The 22,580-nt window shown below is 62.4% G+C and overlaps 1 protein-coding gene across 13 annotated transcripts in view; it reads left to right on the top strand.

Annotated features, from left to right (window-relative positions):
• Positions 1 to 22,580, top strand: part of RBFOX1 (RNA binding fox-1 homolog 1) — a 1,316,266-nt gene that overhangs the window by 339,949 nt on the left and 953,737 nt on the right. For 11 of the 13 annotated variants that reach the window (XM_055136054.1, XM_055136041.1, XM_055136046.1 and 8 more), the window contains one exon: positions 11,674 to 11,736. Coding sequence is in view for 8 of the 13 variants with exons in the window: in XM_055136048.1 (XP_054992023.1) it covers positions 11,693 to 11,736 (44 nt within the window). In the remaining 5 variants the exon portion in view is untranslated. Of the gene's footprint in view, positions 1 to 11,671; positions 11,737 to 22,580 lie in introns of all 13 variants that reach the window. The other 2 variants (XM_055136052.1, XM_055136056.1) reach the window with 1 other exon arrangement.

The following is a 22,580-nucleotide window of genomic DNA, read 5'->3' as shown; positions in this document are numbered from 1 at the left end:
GTGGGGGCAGAAGGGGTGAGTTTTTCTGAGAGGGGTGTGGGCCTCCGGGCGCGAGAGGTGCAGGGGGTGGGGGAGGTGTCGTTGCCCCCTGGGAGCGTGCTGGCCTGTGGGAGCCCGGCTGACCGCCTTCTCAGAGGAGGGGCCGGACTGTTGGGTCGGTTTCCGGTTCTGGTTCTGAAGCTCAGTGCGGGCCACCGGGACTCCTCCCCGCGGTGGGGGTGCCGTAGGCAGGAAGGGGGCACAGAACAGCAGCCAGGTCCGGGGGAGCCCCCCTTTCACCTTCTTGTGTGCCCTCGGGATTCTGGGGTAGGCGGGGCGGGGTCGGGAGGTCTGGCGTGGAATTCCACCCCCCCCCCAGGGAAGGGAAGCCCCTCCGAGTAAAATAAGGACGTGAAGTTTCCTTACCCCGCAGAGATGTAAAGCAGGGGTCCAGCCCACCAGCGCGTGCAGGGGCCGGGGGTAGGGCTTGGGGCAGCAGGGCTGGGTGGGGACTGCGGCCAAGTCCTTCCTCAGGGAGCAGCCGGGACTTGCTGCAGCGTGGGGCGGGAGCGTGGCAGCTGACTGGAGCTCCTCAGCGCTGAGTTTGACTGTTGGTGGCTTTTTCACCAGTTGTTAAAAGTGAAGCTCTGTGTGTGTGTGTGTGTGTGTGTGTGTGTGTATTTGTGTATTTCCATCCCACGGAAATTCGCGTGGCTCTGAGTTGAACGTGCCGGTGCTGGCGGAGAAATGAGCTCGGACCCCCACCGCCAAGGAGCATCTCTGTGCTGAGCCCTGCCCGGCCCCGCTCAGGGACTCCAGGGCGGGCGGGCGGGGGTTCTGGTGACGTGCCGGGAGAGCTGTGCGCTGGCCGTGTGCGCTGGCGTGGGCACACCAGGACCAGATTGTCCGTTTGGACGACTCCGCGTTGGGCTGTTTTTCCAGAATGTTTCTCTCGAGGCCCTGGCGGGGAATCGTGAGCCTGTCCGTGATGAATGTAGTCGCCAGATGAGCTGCTGTGCCGGGCCAGACTGGGGGGCCAGACTCCCGCCTTCCCCAGCCCCGAGGCCCCCGGCTCCCCTGCGGGGCGAGGCCGGGATCTGGGGGACTCACCTGGCGGCTTCTCACCCCCACCCCCACCCCCAGCCTGGCCTCGTGTGCGGCAGGAAGTGTGCGAGTGAGCCCTTGCTCAGGACGGCTGCACCGCGGGGTCGGACCCCCTGAGCGAGCGTGCGGCCTGTGTGTCCTGGGGCTGGGGTGTCACGTGTCCAGCCCCCTGGGAGAGCTCGGCAGCGGCCAGCAGGTCGGAGTCCCTCGGGCGGCCGGTGCCCTCCGTGTTGCTAAGTGCTCGTGTCTGCCCGTGCAGGGCCACCGGGGTGGGGGCTGCCGGGACCCTGGGACCGTTTGGGCAGCTTTGTTTGCAGAGAGCTGGGGGCGGGGGGCCGGTCACTGGCTCTGAGCATCCCCCCTGCACGCTGGCCCGCCAGGGGAGCAGACGCCACACAGCTGTCGTCTCCGGACTCTTCTGGATGGTTCTCGGGGAGGGCTGGGATGAAGGGCCCAGGAGAGAATCGGCCGACTCTGCTCTGCAGAGGGACGGGAGCCCAGCGGGTGCCCACGAGAGCCCGGGCCGGGCTGAACCTGCTCCGTGTCAGCTGTCCCTGGAGCCACGGGGAAGGTCCCCCCTTCCACAGCAGCCGTCACCGTGACTCTCTGGGACTGGATTCCCGGTACAGCAGAGGGGGCGGGGGGAGCCTTTGGCGCTGGGAGGAGAACCCATCTCTGTCTGTTTCTGAGAAGCAGCAGCCTCGCTTTGCCCATCTGGAAAATGGGCGTGGGTACCGTTCCCTCAAGCAAGGGTGGTGGTCGGGATCAGTGTTCTCGGCACACTGGCTCTCATGCTCAGTGGACGTGGAAGCTGCTGTCCAGGGGGAGGCCTGGAGAAAGGGTGGCCGAGAGGCGACCTGCCATTGGGCCCGGGGGTGGGGGGCTCTGGGGGCTCCCTCCCCGGCGACCTTGAAATCCAGGTGACCTTGAGCATGTTGACGGGCGGAACTCGGGTCCCCGGCCCTGGGACATGAGGGGCAGCTCGTGCTGCTGAACGGGGGGGGGGGGGGGGGGAGGGAGGGAGGGAGGATGCCCGGCCCCACTTTCCATCCGCCTAGCGCCCCGCTCTGGTCACAGGGCCCGGGAGGCAGGAGGCCGGCGTCCGCGATTCCCGGGCAGAGCCGCTGCGAGCCCCAGGCCCGGCTCCAGGACCCGCGATCAGATGCGGCGACGGCAGCTGCGGCGACCCCCAGCGTCCCCGAATGAACCCCGTTGGCACGGCTCATGCGTGAGCCGCTCGCGCGGGGGCGGGGGCCGGGCCTCGGCAGGGTGCCCCCCCCCCCCCGGTCAGGGGCCCCTAGTGGCGCCTCCCCACGGTCATCGCAAGCCCAGCCCGGGCGCGAGGGCATCACGGCGGCCCGTGTCCTGGTGAAGCGCGTGTCTCCCGAGCACGCCCGGGGGGGGGGTCTCCCTCCCGCACTGCGCGCCCGACTCCTGACAGGGGCCCAGCGCGGCCCCGAAGCGTCGCCAAACTCCCCCGACTCAGAACAGCTTCACAGCTCTTGGCCCAGACGGAGCTGCTGAGTGCAGCATCCACCCGCCTGTCTGCCGCGCTCCGCCCCCTCATCGCTCCGCCCCCATCGCCCCGCTCCTTCATCGCCCCACCCTCCATCGCCCCGCCCCTTCATCGCTCCGCCCCTCCATCGCCCCGCCCCTCCATCGCTCCGCCCCTCCATCGCCCCGCCCCTCCATCGCCCCGCTCCTTCATCGCCCCACCCTCCATCGCCCCGCCCCTTCATCGCTCCGCCCCTCCATCGCCCCGCCCCCTCATCGCTCCGCCCCTTCGTCGCTCCGCCCCTCCATCGCCCCGCCCCTTCATCGCTCCGCCCTTCATCGCTCCACCCCTTCATCGCTCTGCCCCTTCATCGCTCCGCCCCTTCATCGCTCCACCCCTTCATCGCCCCGCCCTTCATCGCTCCGCCCCTTCATCGCCCCGCCCCTTCATCGCTCCGCCCCTAATCGCCCCGCCCCTTCATCGCTCCGCCCTTCATCGCTCCGCCCCCAATAGCCCCGCCCCTCCATCGCTCCACCCCTAATCGCCCCGCCCCTTCGTCGCCCCGCCCCTCCATCGCCCCTCCCCTTAATCGCCCCGCCCCTTCATCGCCCCGCCCCTTCGTCGCCCCGCCCTTCATCGCTCAGCCCCTTCATCGCTCCGCCCCTTCATCCACCGTCTTTGTCTCTCCAGCACGTTGGGCCCAATGGCCGGTGGCTCTCTGCGGAGCACGAGGAATGGGCTTATGGGGAATTTTCTCTTATCTTCTGAAATCCACTGCATTTCTTTTGAAAATTGGATGTTCTCTTGTTCTCTTTCTGACTAGAGAATTTCTCCTCTTTGGGTTGAATTTCTTTTTCTTTGGGGTGGGGCAAGTGTTCTTTTTTTGGAAGGGGGCACAAACAATGGGACTGGTACCTCGGAGCACACAGAATATTTGCTCCTGGGCTGGGTTTCCATGGACCTCTCTCCATTCATTTGGGGGGGGTGTGTCCGGGGGGGGGGCTCTTTCATGTTCTCCTGGTTCATGCACTTTCCTGAAAGAATGCACCCAAACCGAGGTCAGTGGGAGAAAGTAACAGAAAAGAACAGTTTGGCACAAGATTTCTCAACCCTTTTCTTGTGCAAATGAGGAAACTGAGGCCCAGGGAGATGAGTTAGCCAGCCGGAGGCGAATGCACAGACCCAGGCCCCCACCAGCCTTCCATTTTAGGATCACATAAATTTATTTATTATTTATTTAGGGTCACACTCAGCAATGCTCAGGGGTTCCTCCTGGCTCTGTGCTCAGGAATTGCTCTTGGTGGTGCTCAGGGGACCCTATGGGATGCCGGGGATTGAACCCGGGTCGGCTGCGTGCAAGGCAAATGCCCTTACCAGCTGTACTATTGCTCCGGCCCCCTCAAATATATTTTTAAAAAAGCTTTTGCTTTTTTGGGTCACACCTGGTGATGCTCAGGGGTTCCTCCTGGCTCTGTACTCAGGAATCACTCCTGGCCGTGCTCGGGGGACCCTATGGGATGCCGGGGATTGAACCCAGGTCGGCCGCCTGCAAGGCAAACGCCCTCCCCATTGTGCGATTGCTCCGGCTTCACATATTTTCTTTTAAGCTTCCTTATGTTTCAGAGTGCTGAACTCGGGGGAAATCTCTTCATCTTCTTTCCTCTTTTATATGGCAAGGACGGCGCCATGCATCTTTGACAAGCGCCCTCAGCAGGGAAGAAATCACAGTATCATCAGCACAGGCACTGCCTGTACTTTCTGCCGGGCCTCTCCGGTCCCCCGGACCAGCCCGCTGCCGTGCCTCTCCGCGGCTCTTATACATAAAGATAACCGCCCCGTGCTCGCCTTGATAGTCTCACCATTTCCTTGAGATTACATCCTTGAGATGATGAGGCCGGTTTGAATTTCCAGTGTCGTTGGGAGCCCTTCCTTAGGTGGAAATGAATTCGGATAAGCTGATTATCTCCCGGAAGGGACTCTGATGCCCACATCTCCTCACTTTGTCCCCATCGCTTTAGTGCCGTTTCCCAGGTCGGAATTAAAGAAGGTGATCGGGTGCTTGGGAGTCCAACACACATTTGATAGATTTTTTTTGGGGGGGCAGAGTGGGGGGATTTTTTTTTTGAGAACTCCAGGGGAGGATGGGTTTTCATGAGGATCTACTTTCTGTCTCCCCGCTGAAGTAGGCACCGTCAGTTTCCTTGTCTTTCTGGAGCGATGACTGATCGGGTGCAGAAATAAAGCGTTCTCCGCGGTGTAAGTAAGGCAGCAGTCTGAGCCGACGCCTCACGCGGTGGGCGAGCGTCCCCCCCTTTCCTTCCGTTGTTTTGTCTTGTCGGGGACTGTTTTCCCGACTCTTTCTCCGCTCCCGCGTGACTGGTTGTGGTATATTGTCGACACATTCGTCTTAGTAATAGAAATGGAAAACCACTCTTCATTGAGAAATGGATTCAAAGTAAAAGATGATTAATGAGCACACGTGCCCCGTGCCCTCGCCGTGTGCCCGTATCCCGGAGTGACGAATCTCTCTCCCTCGCAGCCTCCTGTGCGTCGCCGTGGCTCACCACACGCCCCGTCCCCTGAGGGTGGGACTCCGGCGTTCGTGCTCCAGCTGGGGCAGGTGTTGGGGGCTCGGGAGCTTCTGTGGGGCTCTGTCTGCTCCCCGGGGCCCACAGCCCGGGGAGTGACGGTGGCTCCTCAGGAGGTGGCAGCTGACCGGGATGGGCCGCTGCGCCCGAGAGGCTGCCTGGGCAACCCGTGGCAGAGGCCAGCAGGACCGGCTGCTCGTGGGCCCTGAGTCCTGGGATTGCTGGGGAGAGGTGGGCCTCACAGTTGCCCCGCCCCACATGGCGCTGGGCCTGGCGTGTCTGAGCTCCTTGCTTAGAAGGACCCGGTGCCTCTGTGGGGTCACACCCGACAGGCCACACCTGTCAGCACACCTGTCAGATCATGCCTGTCAGGGCACACCTGTCAGGGCACACCTGTCAGATCATGCCTGTCAGGGCACACCTGTCAGGGCACACCTGTTAGAGCACACCTGTCAGATCATGCCTGTCAGGGCACACCTGTCAGCACACCTGTCAGATCATGCCTGTCAGGGCACACCTGTCAGCACACCTGTCAGATCATGCCTGTCAGGGCACACCTGTCAGGGCACACCTGTTAGAGCACACCTGTCAGATCATGCCTGTCAGGGCACACCTGTCAGCACACCTGTCAGATCATGCCTGTCAGGGCACACCTGTCAGGGCACACCTGTCAGGGCACACCTGTCAGGGCACACCTGTCAGATCATGCTTGTTAGGGCACACCTACACCACACCTGTCTGATCATACCTGTCAGAGCACGCCTGTCAGGTCACGCCTGTCAGGTTTTACCTGTCAAATCATGCCTGTTAGGGCACACCTATACCATACCTGTCTAATCATACCTGTCAGGTCACACCTGTCAGGCCACACCTGTTATATCACACCTGTCAGGTCACACCTGTCAGAGCACACCTGTCAGGCCACACCTGTTATATCACACCTGTCAGGTCACACCAATCAGAGCACACCTGTCAGGTCACACCTGTCAGAGCACACCTGTCAGGTCACACCTGTCAGGCCACACCTGCTATATCACACCTGTCAGGTCACACTTGTCAGAGCACACCTGTCAGGCCACACCTGTTATATCACACCTGTCAGGTCACACCAATCAGAGCACACCTGTCAGGTCACACCTGTCAGAGCACACCTGTCAGGCCACACCTGTCAGCTGACCCCTGTCAGGCCACCCCGTCAGACCTTACCGTGGTGGGCGGGGACCCTCCAGCGGGTCTGCTCAGCTCTGTCTCCGAGTCTCCCTGGGGTTGCCGCTGGCCGAGTCCGGCTCACACTCAGCCCCCAGGCCCCGCCAGACTCTATCTCCAGGGCCTGTCCCGGCCAGGCCTCGGGGCCGGCCTCTCGCTGCCGATGCCGGGAGGCCGGGTGGCTGTTTCCCCGCCGGAACAGCCCACACTGGCTCTCCACCCGGAGGTTTCCGTTTTCTTGAGATGGAGCTACGCAGCTCTCCGGGGAACGCTCCCTCGCAGCCCTCCTGCATGCCTGGAATGCGATGTCCCTCCTTACGGCACGGGGCGCGACAGAAGCGCCCGGGAATTTCCCTGGAGTGCGGCTTCTCTTTCCAGACCGGGGCTCGCCCACGTCGGGCGCGGAACGAAAAGAGCCTCGCCGCGCTGTGCCCGCCTGGCTCCAGCCCCTTCCCGCGCCCCGGCCCTGCCCCCGCGCGGCGCGGGCTCTCCGTGCTCCCGCGGCCCCAGCTGCCTCTTTTGACAGACAGTGCAAATTAAAAGATCCGGAGCGGCCCGGGAGCCCGGGACCCACACCTGCCCCTTGGGTTTTCATTTACAGTTGGGCGCTGCAGACGCAATTACCGCTGACAGGGGAGCGAGGCCGCGGCCCGCGCGTGCGACAGGAGGCTCCTGCCAGCCGGTAATTGGGAGGATTATTTTTAATCAGAACATACCCTACAGCCCAAACATTAGAAATCTCCTGTAAGGCCAAGACAGGAAATTAAACACCCCAGCCCAGGACGCCCAGGCAGGGCTGGGGGCCCCCCTAGGGCTCGGGAGCTGTCCCCGGTGCTGACCCCACCCTTTCCCGGACGGGGGACTGAGGGCGGCCAGATTAAACGACCCTCGTGAGCCAGTGGCCGCTTGTCGCGTCCCCGCGGAAGGGCGGCCGGCTCTGAGCCCCGAGGGGGCAGCGTGTGGCTCCGTGGGGAGGAGGAGGCCAGAGACTCGGACTCCTAAACGCGAGTCCCGGGCCCTTCGAGCCGGCTCTCTCGGCATCTGAACCCCTGGGCGAAGCCCTGCCAAGAACTTGCCTGCGTGATTTCAGGGAAGGACGGGGGCCGGCCAGCCCGGTGCTGCCCCTGGCCTCTCGACAGGTCGGCACGTATCAGGAAGCGTGCCGGGAGGGCCCGTTCTGTGTCCCGAGCCTGGTGAGCCTCCTCTGGACGGGCGGGGAGGGAGGTGGCCAAGGTGGTGGCCCGGGCCACAAGCCTGCTCTCCACCCAGAGCTCCCACGGCTCGTGTCTAGAGAGAGGCGGGAGGCACCGCCCGCTGCCGGCCACTGGTCAGCCAGTGGGGGGTGGGGGAGGTGCACAGTCCTGAAGGTGGAGGTGGGGCCCGGAGCCCCTGGCACTGCCCGCTGGGGCCCAAATACCAACATGAAAAAGCTGCATCGGCAGGTGCCTCTCCTGCCCTCTGGGTGGGGGTGGGGGACCCGCAGACCATCCACATCCGCTCGCTCCGTGGACTGGGGTCACTGTGGTTTGCTCCACGAAGGAGGGATGAGGGTCCCGGGGGTCCTGCAGGGAGGGGGTTACCCGTAAGGAAGCGGCCGTGCCCAAGGTGATGGGCTGGTATGTGTCATGTCGACGGCGTCGTGGCGGGTGGGCAGGAATCACGGCCCAGAGCTGGGGTCCGAGTCTGCGTGGTGAGAAGGCCCCAGCCCGGGGGTGGGGTGGGGCGGGCCGTCCGGGCTCACAGGATGTGCTGTGTCGCGGGTCTAGCCGTGGCCCCAGGAGGGCCCCAGGGGACGCCCTGGGTCAGGTCTGGTTCTTGCTGTGCTGTAGGTGCCCAGCGCGAGCTGCTGAGGGCAGGAGGCTCCGGGCCGTCGGTCTCGGGGAAGCACGAGCCGGGAAGGCAGAGTCGCGGCCGCGGCCCTGTTCTGCTCTAGCTCGAATCGTGCCCGAGTGTGGCCACACAACGCTCTGTAGCGTCGGGTGTCATTGCTCCACCGGGTCTCACGCCCACTGGGACAGAGGAGGCCGCCACGGGAGCCCAGAGCGGCAGGCGCCTCTGTAGCCCCCCGCCCCCGCTTTGTTCCCACAGAGTTTTCCCAGGCCAGGCCGGGCCTCCGGCGTGTCTCAGGATCACACACGCTGCCTCCGGTTCTGCGGGGCCACCAGCTGCCCCTCCAGGAGCCTGGAGGAGTGACAGCAAGTGACAGGACAATCTCCATTTGCTTCTTTCCTTTTCCTTTTTCTTTTTGCTTTATTGGGTCCCACCCGGCGGTGCTCAGGGGTTCCTCCTGGCTCTGCACTTAGGAATAACTCCTGGCGGTGCTCAGGGGACCCTATGGGATGCTGGGGATCGAACCCGGGTCAGCCGCGTGCAAGGCAAATGCCCTCCCCGCTGTGCTATTGCTCCAGCCCCTCTTTTTCTTATTTAAAGCCCCGGCCCTCCTTCCCTGCTCTCAGGACACCTGAGCCCGTCCTAGCGGCCCATGTCATCCTAATGACCGTTTCCATTCGCACCTTGTGACAGTGGTTCTCAGCCTCTGTTTGCTTCTACAGAACAATCCACCGAAAGGGCCCCACAGATAGTGCAGAGGGGAGGATGCTGAAATTCTTTCAAACTGCGGGCGGGGTAGAAAAGACAGGTGGAGAGGTGTGGGGTAAAGGCTGTGTGGGCACGAGGTTAGCAGCGTCACCTGGACACCAGGTAGGGGGGTGCCCAGAAGCCAGGGGTGCTCGGCAAACACCCCACTCTGGGAGGCAGCGCAGTGCCCGGAGGTCAAAGGGGAATCGCTGTGATGCCCCGTGGAGAGGGCAGCTGCAGAGCGCCGGCTGCTGGGCCGGGGATGAAGGAGGCGTGGCGCACTGACCATCGCCCCGGAGGGCCGGCCTGGACTGCCGAGGCCCAGAGGGGCCCAGAGGGACTGGTCAGACAGCAGCGTGGCAGAGGACACTGGGCTCAAGCAGCTCAGGCCCGCCAGGCCAGCCCCGGAAGGTGACAGAGGGGAGGTTGTGTCTGCATGGACGCTGCGGGCTGGGCTCCGGGGGGCCGGGCAGAGGGCAGCGGAGGCAGGTGGAGTCACCGTGCTCGAGGCATGCTGTATCCACGAAGCCAGCCTCGGGTGAGGGTGTGGGGGGCGGGCAGGAGAGTGGGTGGGGACGGGGCAGAGCGGGGTGGCCCCGATCACAGGGCCTGAGATGGCTTCTAGTCGAACACCATCCGCCCGTAGGCAGCAGAGACTGCCCGACAGCCGCCCTGTGCCTTAGGGACCCTGCCCTTCCATACCCACGTCAGGGGCCAGCGTGGGCGGACAGCAGACTGAGCGCTGCCTCGGATGCAGCTTACTGGGGTTCGATCCCCGGCATCCCAGGTGGTCCCCCAAGCCTGCCAGGAGTGATCCCTGAGCTCTGAGCCAGGAGTCAGCCCCGAGCACTGCCAGGGGTGGCCCCCAAACCAAAGAAAATGCACTTTGACCTGTGGAAGTCGGTGCTGTCGTTTCCATATTACACACACGAAGGCAAATAAGAAAATGGGTGAGTGACTTAGCCACGGGCACACAGCGGGTGATAGTTTGGGTGACTGGGAGGTTTGGAGGGGCAGGGGCCATGCACATGACTGGCAAGCTACCAAATGTCTCCCTGGGGGTGACCTGACAGATCCCGGATGTTGTGATTTGTCTAGACTAGATCACTCCTCAGATAAGAAGAGAAAACTCTCTCAGTAAGAAAGGGTGCGTCCCCCAGGACAGTAGACACAAGGGCCAGGAGTACTCGTTGGCAGCCTGCCTCCAGAGCTGGGGGAGAAGGCAGCTGGGATGGAGAAGGGGTCACTGAGTCAGTGATGGTTGGAGGGATGGTTCGGGATGGGAGATGTGTGCTGAAAGCAGATCAAGGACCAAACATGACGGCCTCTCAGTATCTGTGTTGCAAACCATAATGCCCAAAGGTAGAGAGAGAGTGTGGGGAAAATTGTCTGCCATGGAGGCAGGGGGAGGGCTGGAAAAGGGGGGGTATACTGGGGACTTTGGTGGTGGGGAATGTGCACTGGTGGAGGGACGGGTGTTCGATCATTGTATGACTGAAACTCAAACATGAAAGCTTTGTAACTGTACCTCACTGTGATTCGATAAAAAAAAGGGGGACAGAGTGCATCTTTCCTACATGTGCACATGCAACGAACATGTAGAACAAGCCACTATAGTCGTTGAGTCACATGGAGTGTGGGTCTACACACCCAGGCATCCTGGGAGTCACAGGAATTGCATTAGGTCGAGGTTCTAGGACCCCCCATACCAGCCAGCCTCGTCTCTGCGGTCGGGGTCAGGTCGGGGTCAGGTTGGGGTCAGGCCAGGGTCCATCTGGCTGGGTCTGGGGGCCACAGAGATCGTTCAGAATCGCTGGTGAAGGTCGGCCTTTCTGCCTCGGGGTGCGTCTCTCCCGGCGTGTGGATTGTCTGTGGTTACCCAAGCCGTGTTTCTCGGTTTCCCCCAACTTTATGGAACACGAACGAAACCCACTTCGTCCCGTGGGACCACAGTCACCGTGCTGTGAGACAGTCTATCTGAGTTAGAAGTCACTCTGTGCTCCCGTCATGGACCTGGGCAGATGGTGGTGACTCTGCAGACAGGGGTGCACCAGAGGGGGCTGAGCTTGGCGTCCTGCCCTCCCCACTCCCCTCTCCCCCCCACTCTCCAGCCTCCATTTCCTGCCTGCCCTGTGTGCGGCTTCCCTGAGCTGCCAGAGCCTCTTTGCTCTGAAAAAATAGAGGAAACAGTGCCCGGAGCGATAGTCCAGTGGGGGAGGCACTGGCCCTGACCATGGCCACCTGGGTCAGACTCCCAGCATCCCGCGTGGTCCCCCCGGCCGGCCAGGGAGTGAGTGACCCCTGAGCTCTGCCTGGTGTGGCCCCCAAGCCAGCAAGGCCTAGAGGGAGCAGCCAGGGATGGGAGCCGGAGCGAGAGTCCATGGCGGGGTGCGGGGGACCCAATCTTGGTCCTTCGTGCGCCACCCCCTCCGCGTGGTTCGGTCCCAGTCTGCTGGAGGCCTGACTTGGGAGACTTTGTTTGTTTTTTTCTTTTTGGGTCACACCCGGCGATGCACAAGGGTTACTCCTGGCTCTGCACTCAGGAATTACCCCTGGCCGTGCTCAGGGGACCCTATGGGATGCTGGGAATCGAACCCGGGTCGGCCGCGTGCAAGGCAAACGCCCTCCCTGCTGTGCTACCGCTCCAGCCCCTGACTTGGGAGACTTTGAAGGGTCGCAGACACGCGCCTCCAGAGTAACCTCTCGCCGTCTCTCCTCTCCCAGGAAACAGCCCCAGGGACCCATGCGAGAGGAACCTGCCGCTGCCCGGACCCAGCTCAGCATTCGGTGAGTACCCGCGTGTTTGCCTCTGACCCCGGCTGCTTCGGCAGGTCCGTCTGCAGAGAGGCCTGAGCTTCCCGCCGATTCGCCGGCGCCTGCCCGGGCGTCTGTTTGTGAACCGGGGCTTTGGGCCCGGAGCTGAGCGCTGGGTGCACACCCCAGGGCTGAGGCGTTGGGTGCTCCCTGGGGAGCGGGCGGGGAGCAGGGGTGCCGTTTGTTTTCCGGGGGTTCTAAGATTTGCTCCTGGCGAGATGGTGATATGTGTCTCTCTGTCTCCCGACCCTGCACAGTAGGAAGGAAACGTTGGTAAGGCCGCCCCCGCTTCCTCCGTGGTTAGGAGCACTGTGCAGTGGGCTCCTCGGAACCAGAGTTCCTATGGCTACTACGTAACAGTCACTGCAAAAAAAAAAGATTCTGTACTCGAAAACGTGGGGTCTGTCCACATGGGGAATTTCACATGTGGGGAGCAGCTCCTGTGGGCATCTTTCTCACGAGCACGAGAGCTGGGTTCCCCGTGTGTGATCGGGGTCTGCATCGGCCCTGTCTCGGCCCGACTTGTTCATGATGCACGCGTTCGTTCTTTTGGAGGGGGTTGTGTGTGCACGGTGCCTCCAGCCCACCTCCGAGAGCAGCTGTCACTGAAGGAGTTCTGCCGGCAGACAGCTTGATTTATGAATAAATATGTCGCCTTCGAGCAATTCACGTGCAACTTTCCCAAGGATTGCTCAGGGAAGTATTTATTCTTTGGAGAGGAGCCGCGACTCCCCTCGCCGTCGCTTGGAGAATTTCTCCCCGCGTCCTGCTCCCGAGAGCGGTGCGGGATAATTTGAGCCATCATATACCATTAAGGGGCCGGGAGATTTGCGGGCGGCAGGCCTCCCGCCGCCGGGAGCCGGGGATGAAAGGGAATTCTTCTGCCCTCGGTGGTTTGTCTGGGCCCCCTCATTGCACCGGGACGTGCCGGTGCCCGGGTGGGAGGAGATGGGAAGAGAGAGCCGGGCTGTGAGCGCGCGGGCCCCGCGCCGCATCCGCACGGCTTCTCGCTCCCCAGATCGGCGAGGGCGTGCGTCTCACAGGAGATTACACCCACCGCTTTTGTTCCCGATAATAAAGGAAATTTCGCGTCTAATTCCCTACATGCCACATCTATCTCTTAATGCCTTTGAAGTTCAGGCGCATTTTCCGAACACGGCGAGCTTTCGTCAGGGGAGGGCGGCTCTTTGGCATCGAGTCGGTTCATTCTCTTTCGTGCAAAGCCGCACGTGCACCGGGCTCCGTCCCTCCAGCTTCCTGCCAGCTCCCGGAGCCCGAGTCGGAGCGGGCGGGGGGGGGTAGGGGAAGGGGAGGGGGTCGTCCACCCTCGCCCACCCTCTCCTGTCTGCCCTCTCAGCACGCCTCGAGTCCCTGCTTCGCGGGCAGGAATTCATGTTCTGAGCCTGGACGTGGGGGCTGGAGCGTCCAACCTCGGGGAGTTTCTGGTCCCCGGAATCATTACCGCGGTGTTGTAGAGAGCTCGTGTTCATTTGCCTACGCGTGTGGCGTTTCCGCCTGGACAGAGGCATCGGGAAGAGGCGAAACATACGGACCCTCGTTGCCCCCCGAGCTCCGGACAGGCTCGGGAGCCCTCCCAGAGCTGCGTCTCCACTCGCAGGGATTACCAGAAGGTTCCACCGGCCTCGCACACAGGACCTGTGTGATCGCCACAGTGTTAGCGCCTATGCACCAGCCTCCCGGCTGGGTTCTCCCCCCGCTGGGCTCTGTCTGTCCGGAGAAGCCCCCGCAGGGTGGGGTCCCGGGGTGACCGGAGGGCTCGGGGGAAATCTCCTGCTGCTTCTTCCCCGACCCCGTCAGGCCGCCTGTGGGCACGTGCTGCTGACGAGGAATCGAGTGAAGGGTTGGAAATGAACGTCTGGGTCGCCCCCCAGCTGGGCCTGGCCCCCCGCCCAGCCCTGCAGACGCTGGGGACGCTGCTGCTCCACCCGGCCCACTGCAGGAGCCCCAAGCCCGAGAATGCTCACCGGGCCCCTGCAAGGTGGCCACTGGGAGAGAGGCACAGAATTTCTGGGCTCATCGACTTAATATGTATTTATTTATTATAGTATCACTGTCGTCCCGTTGCTCGTCCCGTTGCTCATCGATTTGCTCGAGCGGGCACCAGTAACATCCCCATTCGTCCCTGTCACATTCAGGGTCAGGGGAATGAGGCCCACCATTGTTACTGTTTTTGGCATATCGAATGCGCCGCGGGTGGCTTGCCAGGCTCTGCCGTGTGAGATTCTGCATCGCTCTCTTCCGGGAGCTTTGTTTTATAGTCTCTGGACCTTGGCTGTTGATGAGATTACATGACACCGGGGGCGGTTTGTGGGTGTGACTGCCAAGCTACTGGAAAACGGGGGATCTGGGTGGAGGAGGCCCAGTCCCCATCCGAGCAGGCTTGGAGATCTCAGCCATGGGTCCCGCATACCTGGGTTCCTCTGCCAGTTTCATTTATTTATTTATTTATTTTAGATTTTTTTAAAAATTTGGATCGCTGTGAGATAGACTCATAAAACGGCATGGCTGACACCCACTCGTGAACAGCCTTGGAAGGGTCTCTACGTGCAGTTACATGGAGTCCTGTGGCAGGAGCAGGGATGGGAGAGGGCTGGAGAGAGGCCCCTGGGGATGGGCCTGTGTGTGACCTTTCTCCTTCTGTTCAGGGGGGACTGTCCACCCGTGGTGTCCAGCGGGGGACCCTCCTTGGGACAGTGGGTGAGTGCAGCCCACTGCTCTGGCCCCCACCCCTGCTGCAGTCTTTGCGTGCCTCATCCCCCGTCAGGGACGGCCTCAGAACGACCCTCCAGTTCTCTCCTCATGTCACCACTCATGTCCAGGCCGAGGGACGGGTCCCCGGATCATGCAGGTGGCTGGCCGTCTCCCTGTAGCCCCCGAGGAAGGCCTGGCCAGGGTCAGCAGTCCGTGATGGACGCCAGGAGGGGCCGACCCGGGGAGTGACATGGGGCTGAATTCTAGCGGGCAGCCCCGCCTTCCTCTAGACAGTGGTGGACAGTGACAGGCCGGGGTGGGGGGGAGGGGCTGTTCCTATCCCTCTCGCTGTGGCCTCCGGAGTTTCTTCCCTTGATTCGTTAGCAGTTGGACTTGCAGGAACGGGCCCCTGGCTCGGCACTGAACTTCCTGCCACCTGCAGCCCGGGTCCTTGGAAGCTTCCGGTCCTCCCAGCACCGATGCCCGACGCTGCGCCTGCCTCCGCCCGCCCACACGGCCCGACGCTGTGTGACCACGGCCTGGTCCCCAGGACCATGGGCCTCCGGCTCCGGCCCCAGCTGGCCGGCCCCTGCAGCAGGAGCAGAGGGAGGCCTCGCTCCCGCCCCTGGGCCTCGTTCCCGTGTCAGCGCCCCCGACGCCCCCACCACGCCCGCCTCGATGTCCTTCCCGCGGGATTCCATCCCTTGTACCGGCGGACTCACGCCTGCAAGGCGTCATTTGCTTCTCTCTCCGGCGAGTGAGCTCCCAGTGCTCCGTCCCTCTGTCCTCCGTGCCTCAAAGTCGCACCAGTTCCAGCTCCCCAGTTTGACCTCTGCACTTCTGAACAGGTCTCCGAGCCCACCCCAAGCGCCCCTGTCTGGGGTCTCCTTCACGGTGCGCCCTGCCCGTTCTCACCCCTCCATATTTCCGCGGAGAACTGATGCGCCCCCTCCCCCGCCCCGCGACCTCCCCCCCGCCTCTGCCAGTTCCGGGATGTCCGCTCTCGGGATCAAGAGAATGGTCGACCCCGAGCTACTATTTTTAGAATCTGGGGCACAGCAGAGCAGGAAGCAGGAGGACAGTGGCTGGTGGGAGAGAAGGCGGGTGCCGGGGAGCCGGAACGGGGCAAGCGGGGACGGGCGCTCGGTGGGGGGGGGGTGGGGAGTCCTGGGATCCAGAGGCGGGAGGTGGGAGCCTGCACCCCCGACCCCTGACCCCTGCTGTGGGCGCTAGCCCTGGCCTGCTGGGGTGGCACTTACTGCGACCATCCCCGCATGCAGCTCGGTCTCCTGGGGGTCATTACGTCACACACGTTGCTCCAGCCCAGGGCGCCTGGTCCACGCGCAGCTGGTCTCTGACGGCTCTGGCGCCGTTGAGTCTGTGGTTTAGAGGGGGAGGTGCAGAAAGAGGGGCCTGAGCTCCTGCCCCCTTCTCTCGGGGCAGAGGGGGGTAAGAAACGTTGGGGGGCAGACCTGGGCGAGAATGGGCCGGGCCTGTGGGTGGAGCAGGAGAGAGGGTGACGTGGCATAGCCGTGGCTGCCTGGTGGCCTTCCTGGTCCCCCAGGCCCGTCTGCCACGGCGGCACATGCTCCAGGGTCTTGTCTGTCACCCCCGCTGGCCGGGGAGACCATCGAGGACCTGTGTGTCTGTCCCCTGCTGCCCTAGCCCGGGCGTGTCACCGCCCCGGCTGACCGGGGTGGGCTGATGCTGTGCGCGCCCGTCCTGGCCTGGCTCCGGGACGCTGCGGGTCTCTTCGCCCGAGCCCCACCCCACCTCCCGAGCCAGGGCCGCCCCGGAAGCAGCACGACAGTCCGGCTGTGTCCTGGCTTTGTGGGCTGACCCCGCGGCCAGGGGACGCAGCTGCCTGCTCCGGCTTGATTTTCCTCATCAAAATAGCAACGGCGGTGATGAGAAAGTTTGCGGTGGTGGTGGTGGCCGTGATGGCCAGCTGGGAGAGTCGGCAGCGGAAACCGTTTCCAGCCTAGAGCTCGTGACTCAATGAGAGGGAGAGAGAGAGGAAGGGAGAGAGAGAGAGAAGAGGGAGGGAGGGAGAGAGGGGAAGAGAGGGAGAGAGGAAGAGAGAAGGAGAGGGAGGGCGGGCGAGAGGAAGAGAGAGCTAGAGAGAGAGGGAGAGGGAGAGGGAGAGGAAGAGGGAGGGGGAGGGGGGAGAGAGCCTCCCTCCAGGGCTGGGAGGACCCAAGAAGTCTCACCATCTCCAGCAGGACAGACGGCAGGAGCAGCACAGACCACTCCCCTCTCCGACCCCCATCTGTGGGGACTCATGATCCCACCAGGCCCTGGACGAGAGAAGCCGCCGTTGGGCTCCGGCGCCGACGGTACTGACTGTATTCTGCTCTCTCCTCCCTGCTGCCATTCGCAGCCACACCCGTGGGTCACCTCAGAGAATCAGAAACGCGTAAAGGAGTCTCCTCCCGCCAGAGGCCCCCGGGAGGCGAGTGCTCGGTGCTGGTACTCCTCCTGATTGCTCCCCAGTTCCCCATTGAAGGAGCTAACGAAAACAATGACTCGAGGTTTCTGCAAAACACCTTCTTATTCCTGCTCAGCGTTGCACGGCAAGGTTGTGCTAAGACACTGACGAACGGTGGCAATGGCTCGGAATTGCCAAGGACAAACACAATTTATGGCGAGTGGGCTGGTTAATAAGCGGTGGGCGCGAGGGCGCGGGGTTCTTGTCTCCGGAGAGGAAACTGCGTATTCCTCCAACTGGTGACATGCTTCCAAGCAGAGAGGAAATCGCTCCCTTGCTAGACATGCCGGCATCTGGCATTCCTCAGAGGGGCTCGTTTCCCTTTGGGTCCAAGGGAATCATTTCCCCGGCTGGGGATGGATGCTCCCCTCAAAAAGCGGCAACCCCCACGCCATGCCTGATACTCGCCGTCAGAATGTGGCCTGGCGACTGTTACTGAGAACAGCTTCCTAACCGGGAAGCCGTTTCTTCTCCCACGTCACGTGTGCACATGTGTTGACTTGGGTGTGCATGTGTGCTCACAGATGTAGTGTGTATCCATTGACAAATCGGTCCACTCATTGGCCCTGGGTCCCACGATTGAAGAACTGTGACACGTGCACATGTGGGGCACATAGAACTGTGACATACATGCACATGTGGGGCACATAGACCTGTGACACGTGCACATGTGGGGCACATAGACCTGTGACATACATGCACGTGTGGGGCACATAGAACTGTGACATGTGCACATGTGGGGCACATAGAACTGTGACATGTGCATATATGGGGCACATAGAACTGTGACACATGCACATGTGGGGCACATAGACCTGTGACACGTGCACATGTGGGGCACATAGAACTGTAACATGTGCACATGTGGGGCACATAGAACTGTGACACGTGCACATGTGGGGCACATAGACCTATGACATACATGCACATGTGGGGCATATAGAACTGTGATATGTGCACATGTGGGGCACATAGAACTGACACACATGCACATGTGGGGCACATGTAGTCCAGCTCCCTGTGACCCGACAGGGACATGTATGCCCAGCCTTCGTACCCTGGTTCTGTCATTATTTGTTCCCCCACAGATGGCTTTGGGGAAAGCATTGGGTTGTATTCGGGCTACACGCTCGGAATATTCCAGCAACTGACTTGGCCCTGCCCTTGCGTTCAGGAAAGCGCTTCAGGCACCGGAAGCTGCTGGGGGCTTTGCCTCATTGCAGGGAAGAGAGGACAGGCCAGACCCCCACGAGCGGGGCCCCAGGGGCAGGGAGGTGGGCCGGGCACTCCGTGACAGCAGGCCTCCCCTCGCCCCCACCCCGAAGGACACGGGCTTGGCCGGCCGCCCCCTCCCGGCCGCCCCCTCCCGGCAGTGCCGACCACACTCCCCGGGGCCGACTCGCCGCCAGCCCGTGAAGCTGCTCCGGGCAGGATGGATGGTGCATTAATCACAGGGTCGTCCCTGGCCGCGACCTTCCCGAGTCAGTGCGCACTGATCACCAGAGGCAATTTCCAGCAGATTGGCCGGTGATCAGTGGCCTCGCCGGCGGCCGGGCCGGAGGACGCGGGGCTGCCTGCGTGGCTCCTGAGCAGATGGGCGGGCGCGTCCGGCTCCTGGCGTGGGGGACTCCGCGCCCTGCGTGTCCAGCCAGCCCCTGCCTCCTGGGCCCCCGCTCCAAGGGCCCCCCCCGCTTCTGTTTCCGAGTCCACACGCCCCTCCCCCTCCCGAAGTCAGGTGAACGCGTTGCCCACCCGCAGCCCAGCCTGCAGAGCCGTCCCTGGGTGCGGTCGGCCCACCAGGGGGCTGGGGTCCCCCTCCAGGGTTAGCCTGGGGGTCGGCCCCGCTCACAGAGCGGGCAGGGGTTACCCAGAGGGGTTCCTCTTGCTGCGCCCGAGTTTCGGATCCCCGACTTCAGAGAGACCCAGTTCCACTTTTTATTACCAGCCCGAGCCAGCGCCAGACCGAGCTAGGGTCCGAGTCTCACCCAACGCAGTGGAGTCTTGACAAGGACCCGACCCCAAATCACCAGCCATTCCTGTGGGTTTCTCTGCTGGTCTACTGTCAGCATCGGCCCTTCTGCAGCAGTGGTCGGCAGCAGTTAGTGACAGTAATGGTCAGCAGCAGTCACGGTTTCTAAGGAGGGTACAGTGACCCCTCGTGACCCAACTGCCCAGTTCCTTGTCTGGGCAATTCCTCAACTGGGAGTTTACCAGAAACGGCAAGTCCTGTCTCTGGGAGACAAGCCGAGCCTGGCTGGGAGTCAGTTAGCCGCAGCCCGTCTTCAGCTTTAGCCTCAGCCTCTGTGGTGGGGCTCCCGGCTCTGCCCGTTCCTCTCAGCACCCCTGCTTGCTCAGGGCTGGTGGCTATGGACCCGGGGCATTTTCTCCCCTGGGGGGCTCCTGGGAAGCGAAGCCCCTCCTGAGAGGTGGTTGGTGCTGGAGTCAAGGCCGCTGCTCTTCACCGCGGGGGGCCTGAGGCTCTCGGTGGCCTGCGCCGGGCCGGGCCTGGCTGGAGACCTCGCACACCACCTCAGAGGGTCTCAGCAGGGGGCTTGCGAGTAGCCGACGGGGTGCGCTTACCTCTGGGGGCGCAGAATGGCGGGGAGCCAGGCAGGAGGGTGGGTCGTTGCTCTACCGTCCATCCATCCTAGTCCCTTGATCGTTGAAGCCCATGTCCCCCGGCCCCTCGTTTCTCCGGGGACCAGGCTAAGCTGGGGGTGACCCTGCTGCTTCCAGCCGAGGGTGCGGCCAGGGTGCAGGGCCTGGCCAAGGTGGTTCGACTCTGGGCATCCTCGCTGGATCCCCCGGTTGCGTGTAAGGATTTGGTGAAAGGCGTCGTGTCTTGGCCGGTCTTTGGGGCTGGAGTGTGTGGGTCTGACCTCTGTTGGCAAGCGGGCACGAGCACTGCGCGTGGCTGGTGAGTTGTGGTGACTGACTCTCATCCCCCGCATGCTCAGGGGGCAGCCCGGGGCTCTCTGAGGTAGGGGGAGAGGCAGCGGCGCTCTGGGGATTAAGCTCCGGTGTTCAGAGCGGCCCACGGAGACCCAGTCTTGGCTCTCAGCCGACCCTTCCTGCTCCCGGGACCAGGGGACCGAGCCACTCTCGGTCTCTGTTTGCTCGCAGGCCGTGAGGGTGACAAACGTTCCTCTGGGCATGGGGACATCTGTGGAAGTGTCCTGGGACCCCGAGAGCCTGGCGTGGGCCGTAGCCAGTTTGCCCGATGAGGAGCAAACACACTGCAGCGTCCTAACTAATCGGAGACCGGCTTGGCGGGGGGCGTGGTTCCCAAGAGTCCGGAGTGCAGCCAGAAAGTGGGGGACCGTGGGGGTTGGACAGACCCCATCACGCTGTCCAGGCAGGGGTCCCAGGGAAATCCATGGCTGTTGTCAGTGTCCAGTTGCTGCTGCTGGTCTGCCCAGTCCAGTCCCCTTCGCTGTCACAGAATGGTCAGCCTCTTCTTTCCAAACGTTTGCGAGGGGCTGGAGCGATGGCACAGCGGGGAGGGCGTTTGCCTTGCACGCAGCCGACCCGGGTTCAATTCACAGCATCCCATAGGGTCCCCCGAGCACTGCCAGGAGTAATTCCTGAGTGCAGAGCCAGGAGGAACCCCTGAGCATCGCTGGGTGTGACCCAAAAAGAAAAAAAGAAGTTTGCGAGAGCAACGTGTTAGCAGTCACTGCCCGCAGCGCGGAGCCGCTGTCTGCATCCGTCCCTGGGAAACAGGCGTGACGCTCAGTGGTTCAGGCCGGTCCAGGCCAGGCGGGGGGCCGAGCACATCTCCAAGGACTCGTGGCCGGGAAGACCCCAGAGACTCACAGAGCTCAGAGGAACCATGGGCTCCACCTGCCCAGGGCCCCCAGGGCCTAGCCCCAATGCCTTGGTGGGACTTGTCAAGCGCCCGGAGCTTGGACCAGGCCGTGCCCCCACTCCCGGGGCCCCAGGCCCCTACAGGATTTGCTCTCTGGCCGTCTCAGCCACGGGGCTCCAGCCTGACTTCCCCTCAGCAAAGCCCCAGGGGGGGTTCTTGGATGTCACGTGTGGTTCCGGCCCCTGGGGGCCCAAGGAGAACCCAGACAAGTTCCTGGGGCCCGTCACCTGCAGACAAACAAGTATCGTGCCCGGGTTTCAAGTACCCAGTCGCGGAGAGACCAGGTCCACACACGGTAGTGCAAGTGCAAAGGCACTTTATTGCTCCTCGAGCCAGCACTGGCTCGGACTAGGGTCTGAGTCTCATCCAACACAGTGGAGTCTTTTTTTTGGGGGGGTCACACTCCGTGATGCACAGGGGTCACTCCTGGCTCTGCACTCAGGCATTACCCCTGGTGGTGCTCAGGGGACCATATAGGATGCTGGGAATCGAACCCGGGTTGGCTGCGTGCAAGGCAAACGCCCCACACGCTGTGCTATTGCTCCAGCCCCCAACACGGTGGAGTCACCAGCTCCCAACACAGTGGAGTCTTGACAAGGACCCCAGCTCCAAATCACCGGCGGTTTATATAGGTTTCAAAGTTTCAAAGTTAAGCAAGCACCATGGCAACAGTCAGGCAACAGTTAAACAATAGTTTCCAGTAACAGTAGCGGTTTCGTGATTACATAAGCGACTCATTCTTTACCTCAAACCAAAGACAGTTTCTGGGGCTTTTTGACTGGGGGCATAGGGATTGATCGAGCCCACTTGCTGGGCCCAGGAACTTTCCAGGTGGGTTCAGGTTGGGCAGTTACACATTGTTTCACTGCTGGGAAACGGAATCTGTTTCAGTTCCAGGAACTGAACCTGAGGCCCGGCTGATTTTGCTGATTCCTGCCTCCTGTCATGGCGTGCGTTCCGCCCTTACAGTATCAGACGTTCCGGGGAATGGGCCTGTACGTGCACACAGTAGGGAGGAAGAGTGAGTGTACAGAGCGTGGCCAGTGGACTGGCGCTGTCCAGGAATACACAGAGCCTGGTCAGTGGACTGGCGCTGTCCAGGACCTGGTGTCCATGGGGCGGTTAAGGGAAGAGTCTCTGTGAGGCACTTGGAGATCTTGAAGCAGGTGGCAGGGGAGCTGGGCAGGCCTCGAGCGGCGGGGTGGATGGACAGAGGCCTCCCCCACAGCACGCATTTCAAGTCTTGCCCTAAGTGTCCCCAAAGTAAGGAACGCGGTGATCCTTGCGCTTTTCAAAAACGTTCCTCCACTCACCGGCCTTCAGAAGGTTTGGGCCAAAGCAAAGTGGAAGCTAGCCCAGTGATGAAGCGTGTTGGGACGTTCTGGGGGTGGATGATATTGATGTGGACGGGCAATAGCTGTGGACACGCGAGCAAGCTCAGGATCGTAGCTGTGTATCAATATATCCGCCACCCGCCCGTCCATCCGTCAGCAGCGCTACGCAGCCTCGCCAAGCCCCAACCATGCGGTGCTCCCGAGATGGCCTCCCGTCTCTTCTCAGTTCCCCCGGAATCACGAGGCTGTTTTTGCTTTGCTCCTCGTTCTGTTTTTTTCTTCTTTCGCTTCCTTGCCCCGAGGATGAGTAACCAGTTTCCCTGCCCCTGTGAGCGTTCTCTGGGAGGCGGTCCTGCTGGCGCCCGCACTTCCCTTGCTGCTGCTCCTGGTTTTACCTCAGATGACACCGCTTGCT

This window comes from Sorex araneus, chromosome 4 (genome assembly GCF_027595985.1).
Source record: "Sorex araneus isolate mSorAra2 chromosome 4, mSorAra2.pri, whole genome shotgun sequence".
NCBI classification, from domain to species: Eukaryota; Metazoa; Chordata; class Mammalia; order Eulipotyphla; family Soricidae; genus Sorex; species Sorex araneus.
The sequence above is the reverse complement of the archived record's forward strand: the minus strand, read 5'-3'. Positions and strand labels throughout refer to the sequence as shown.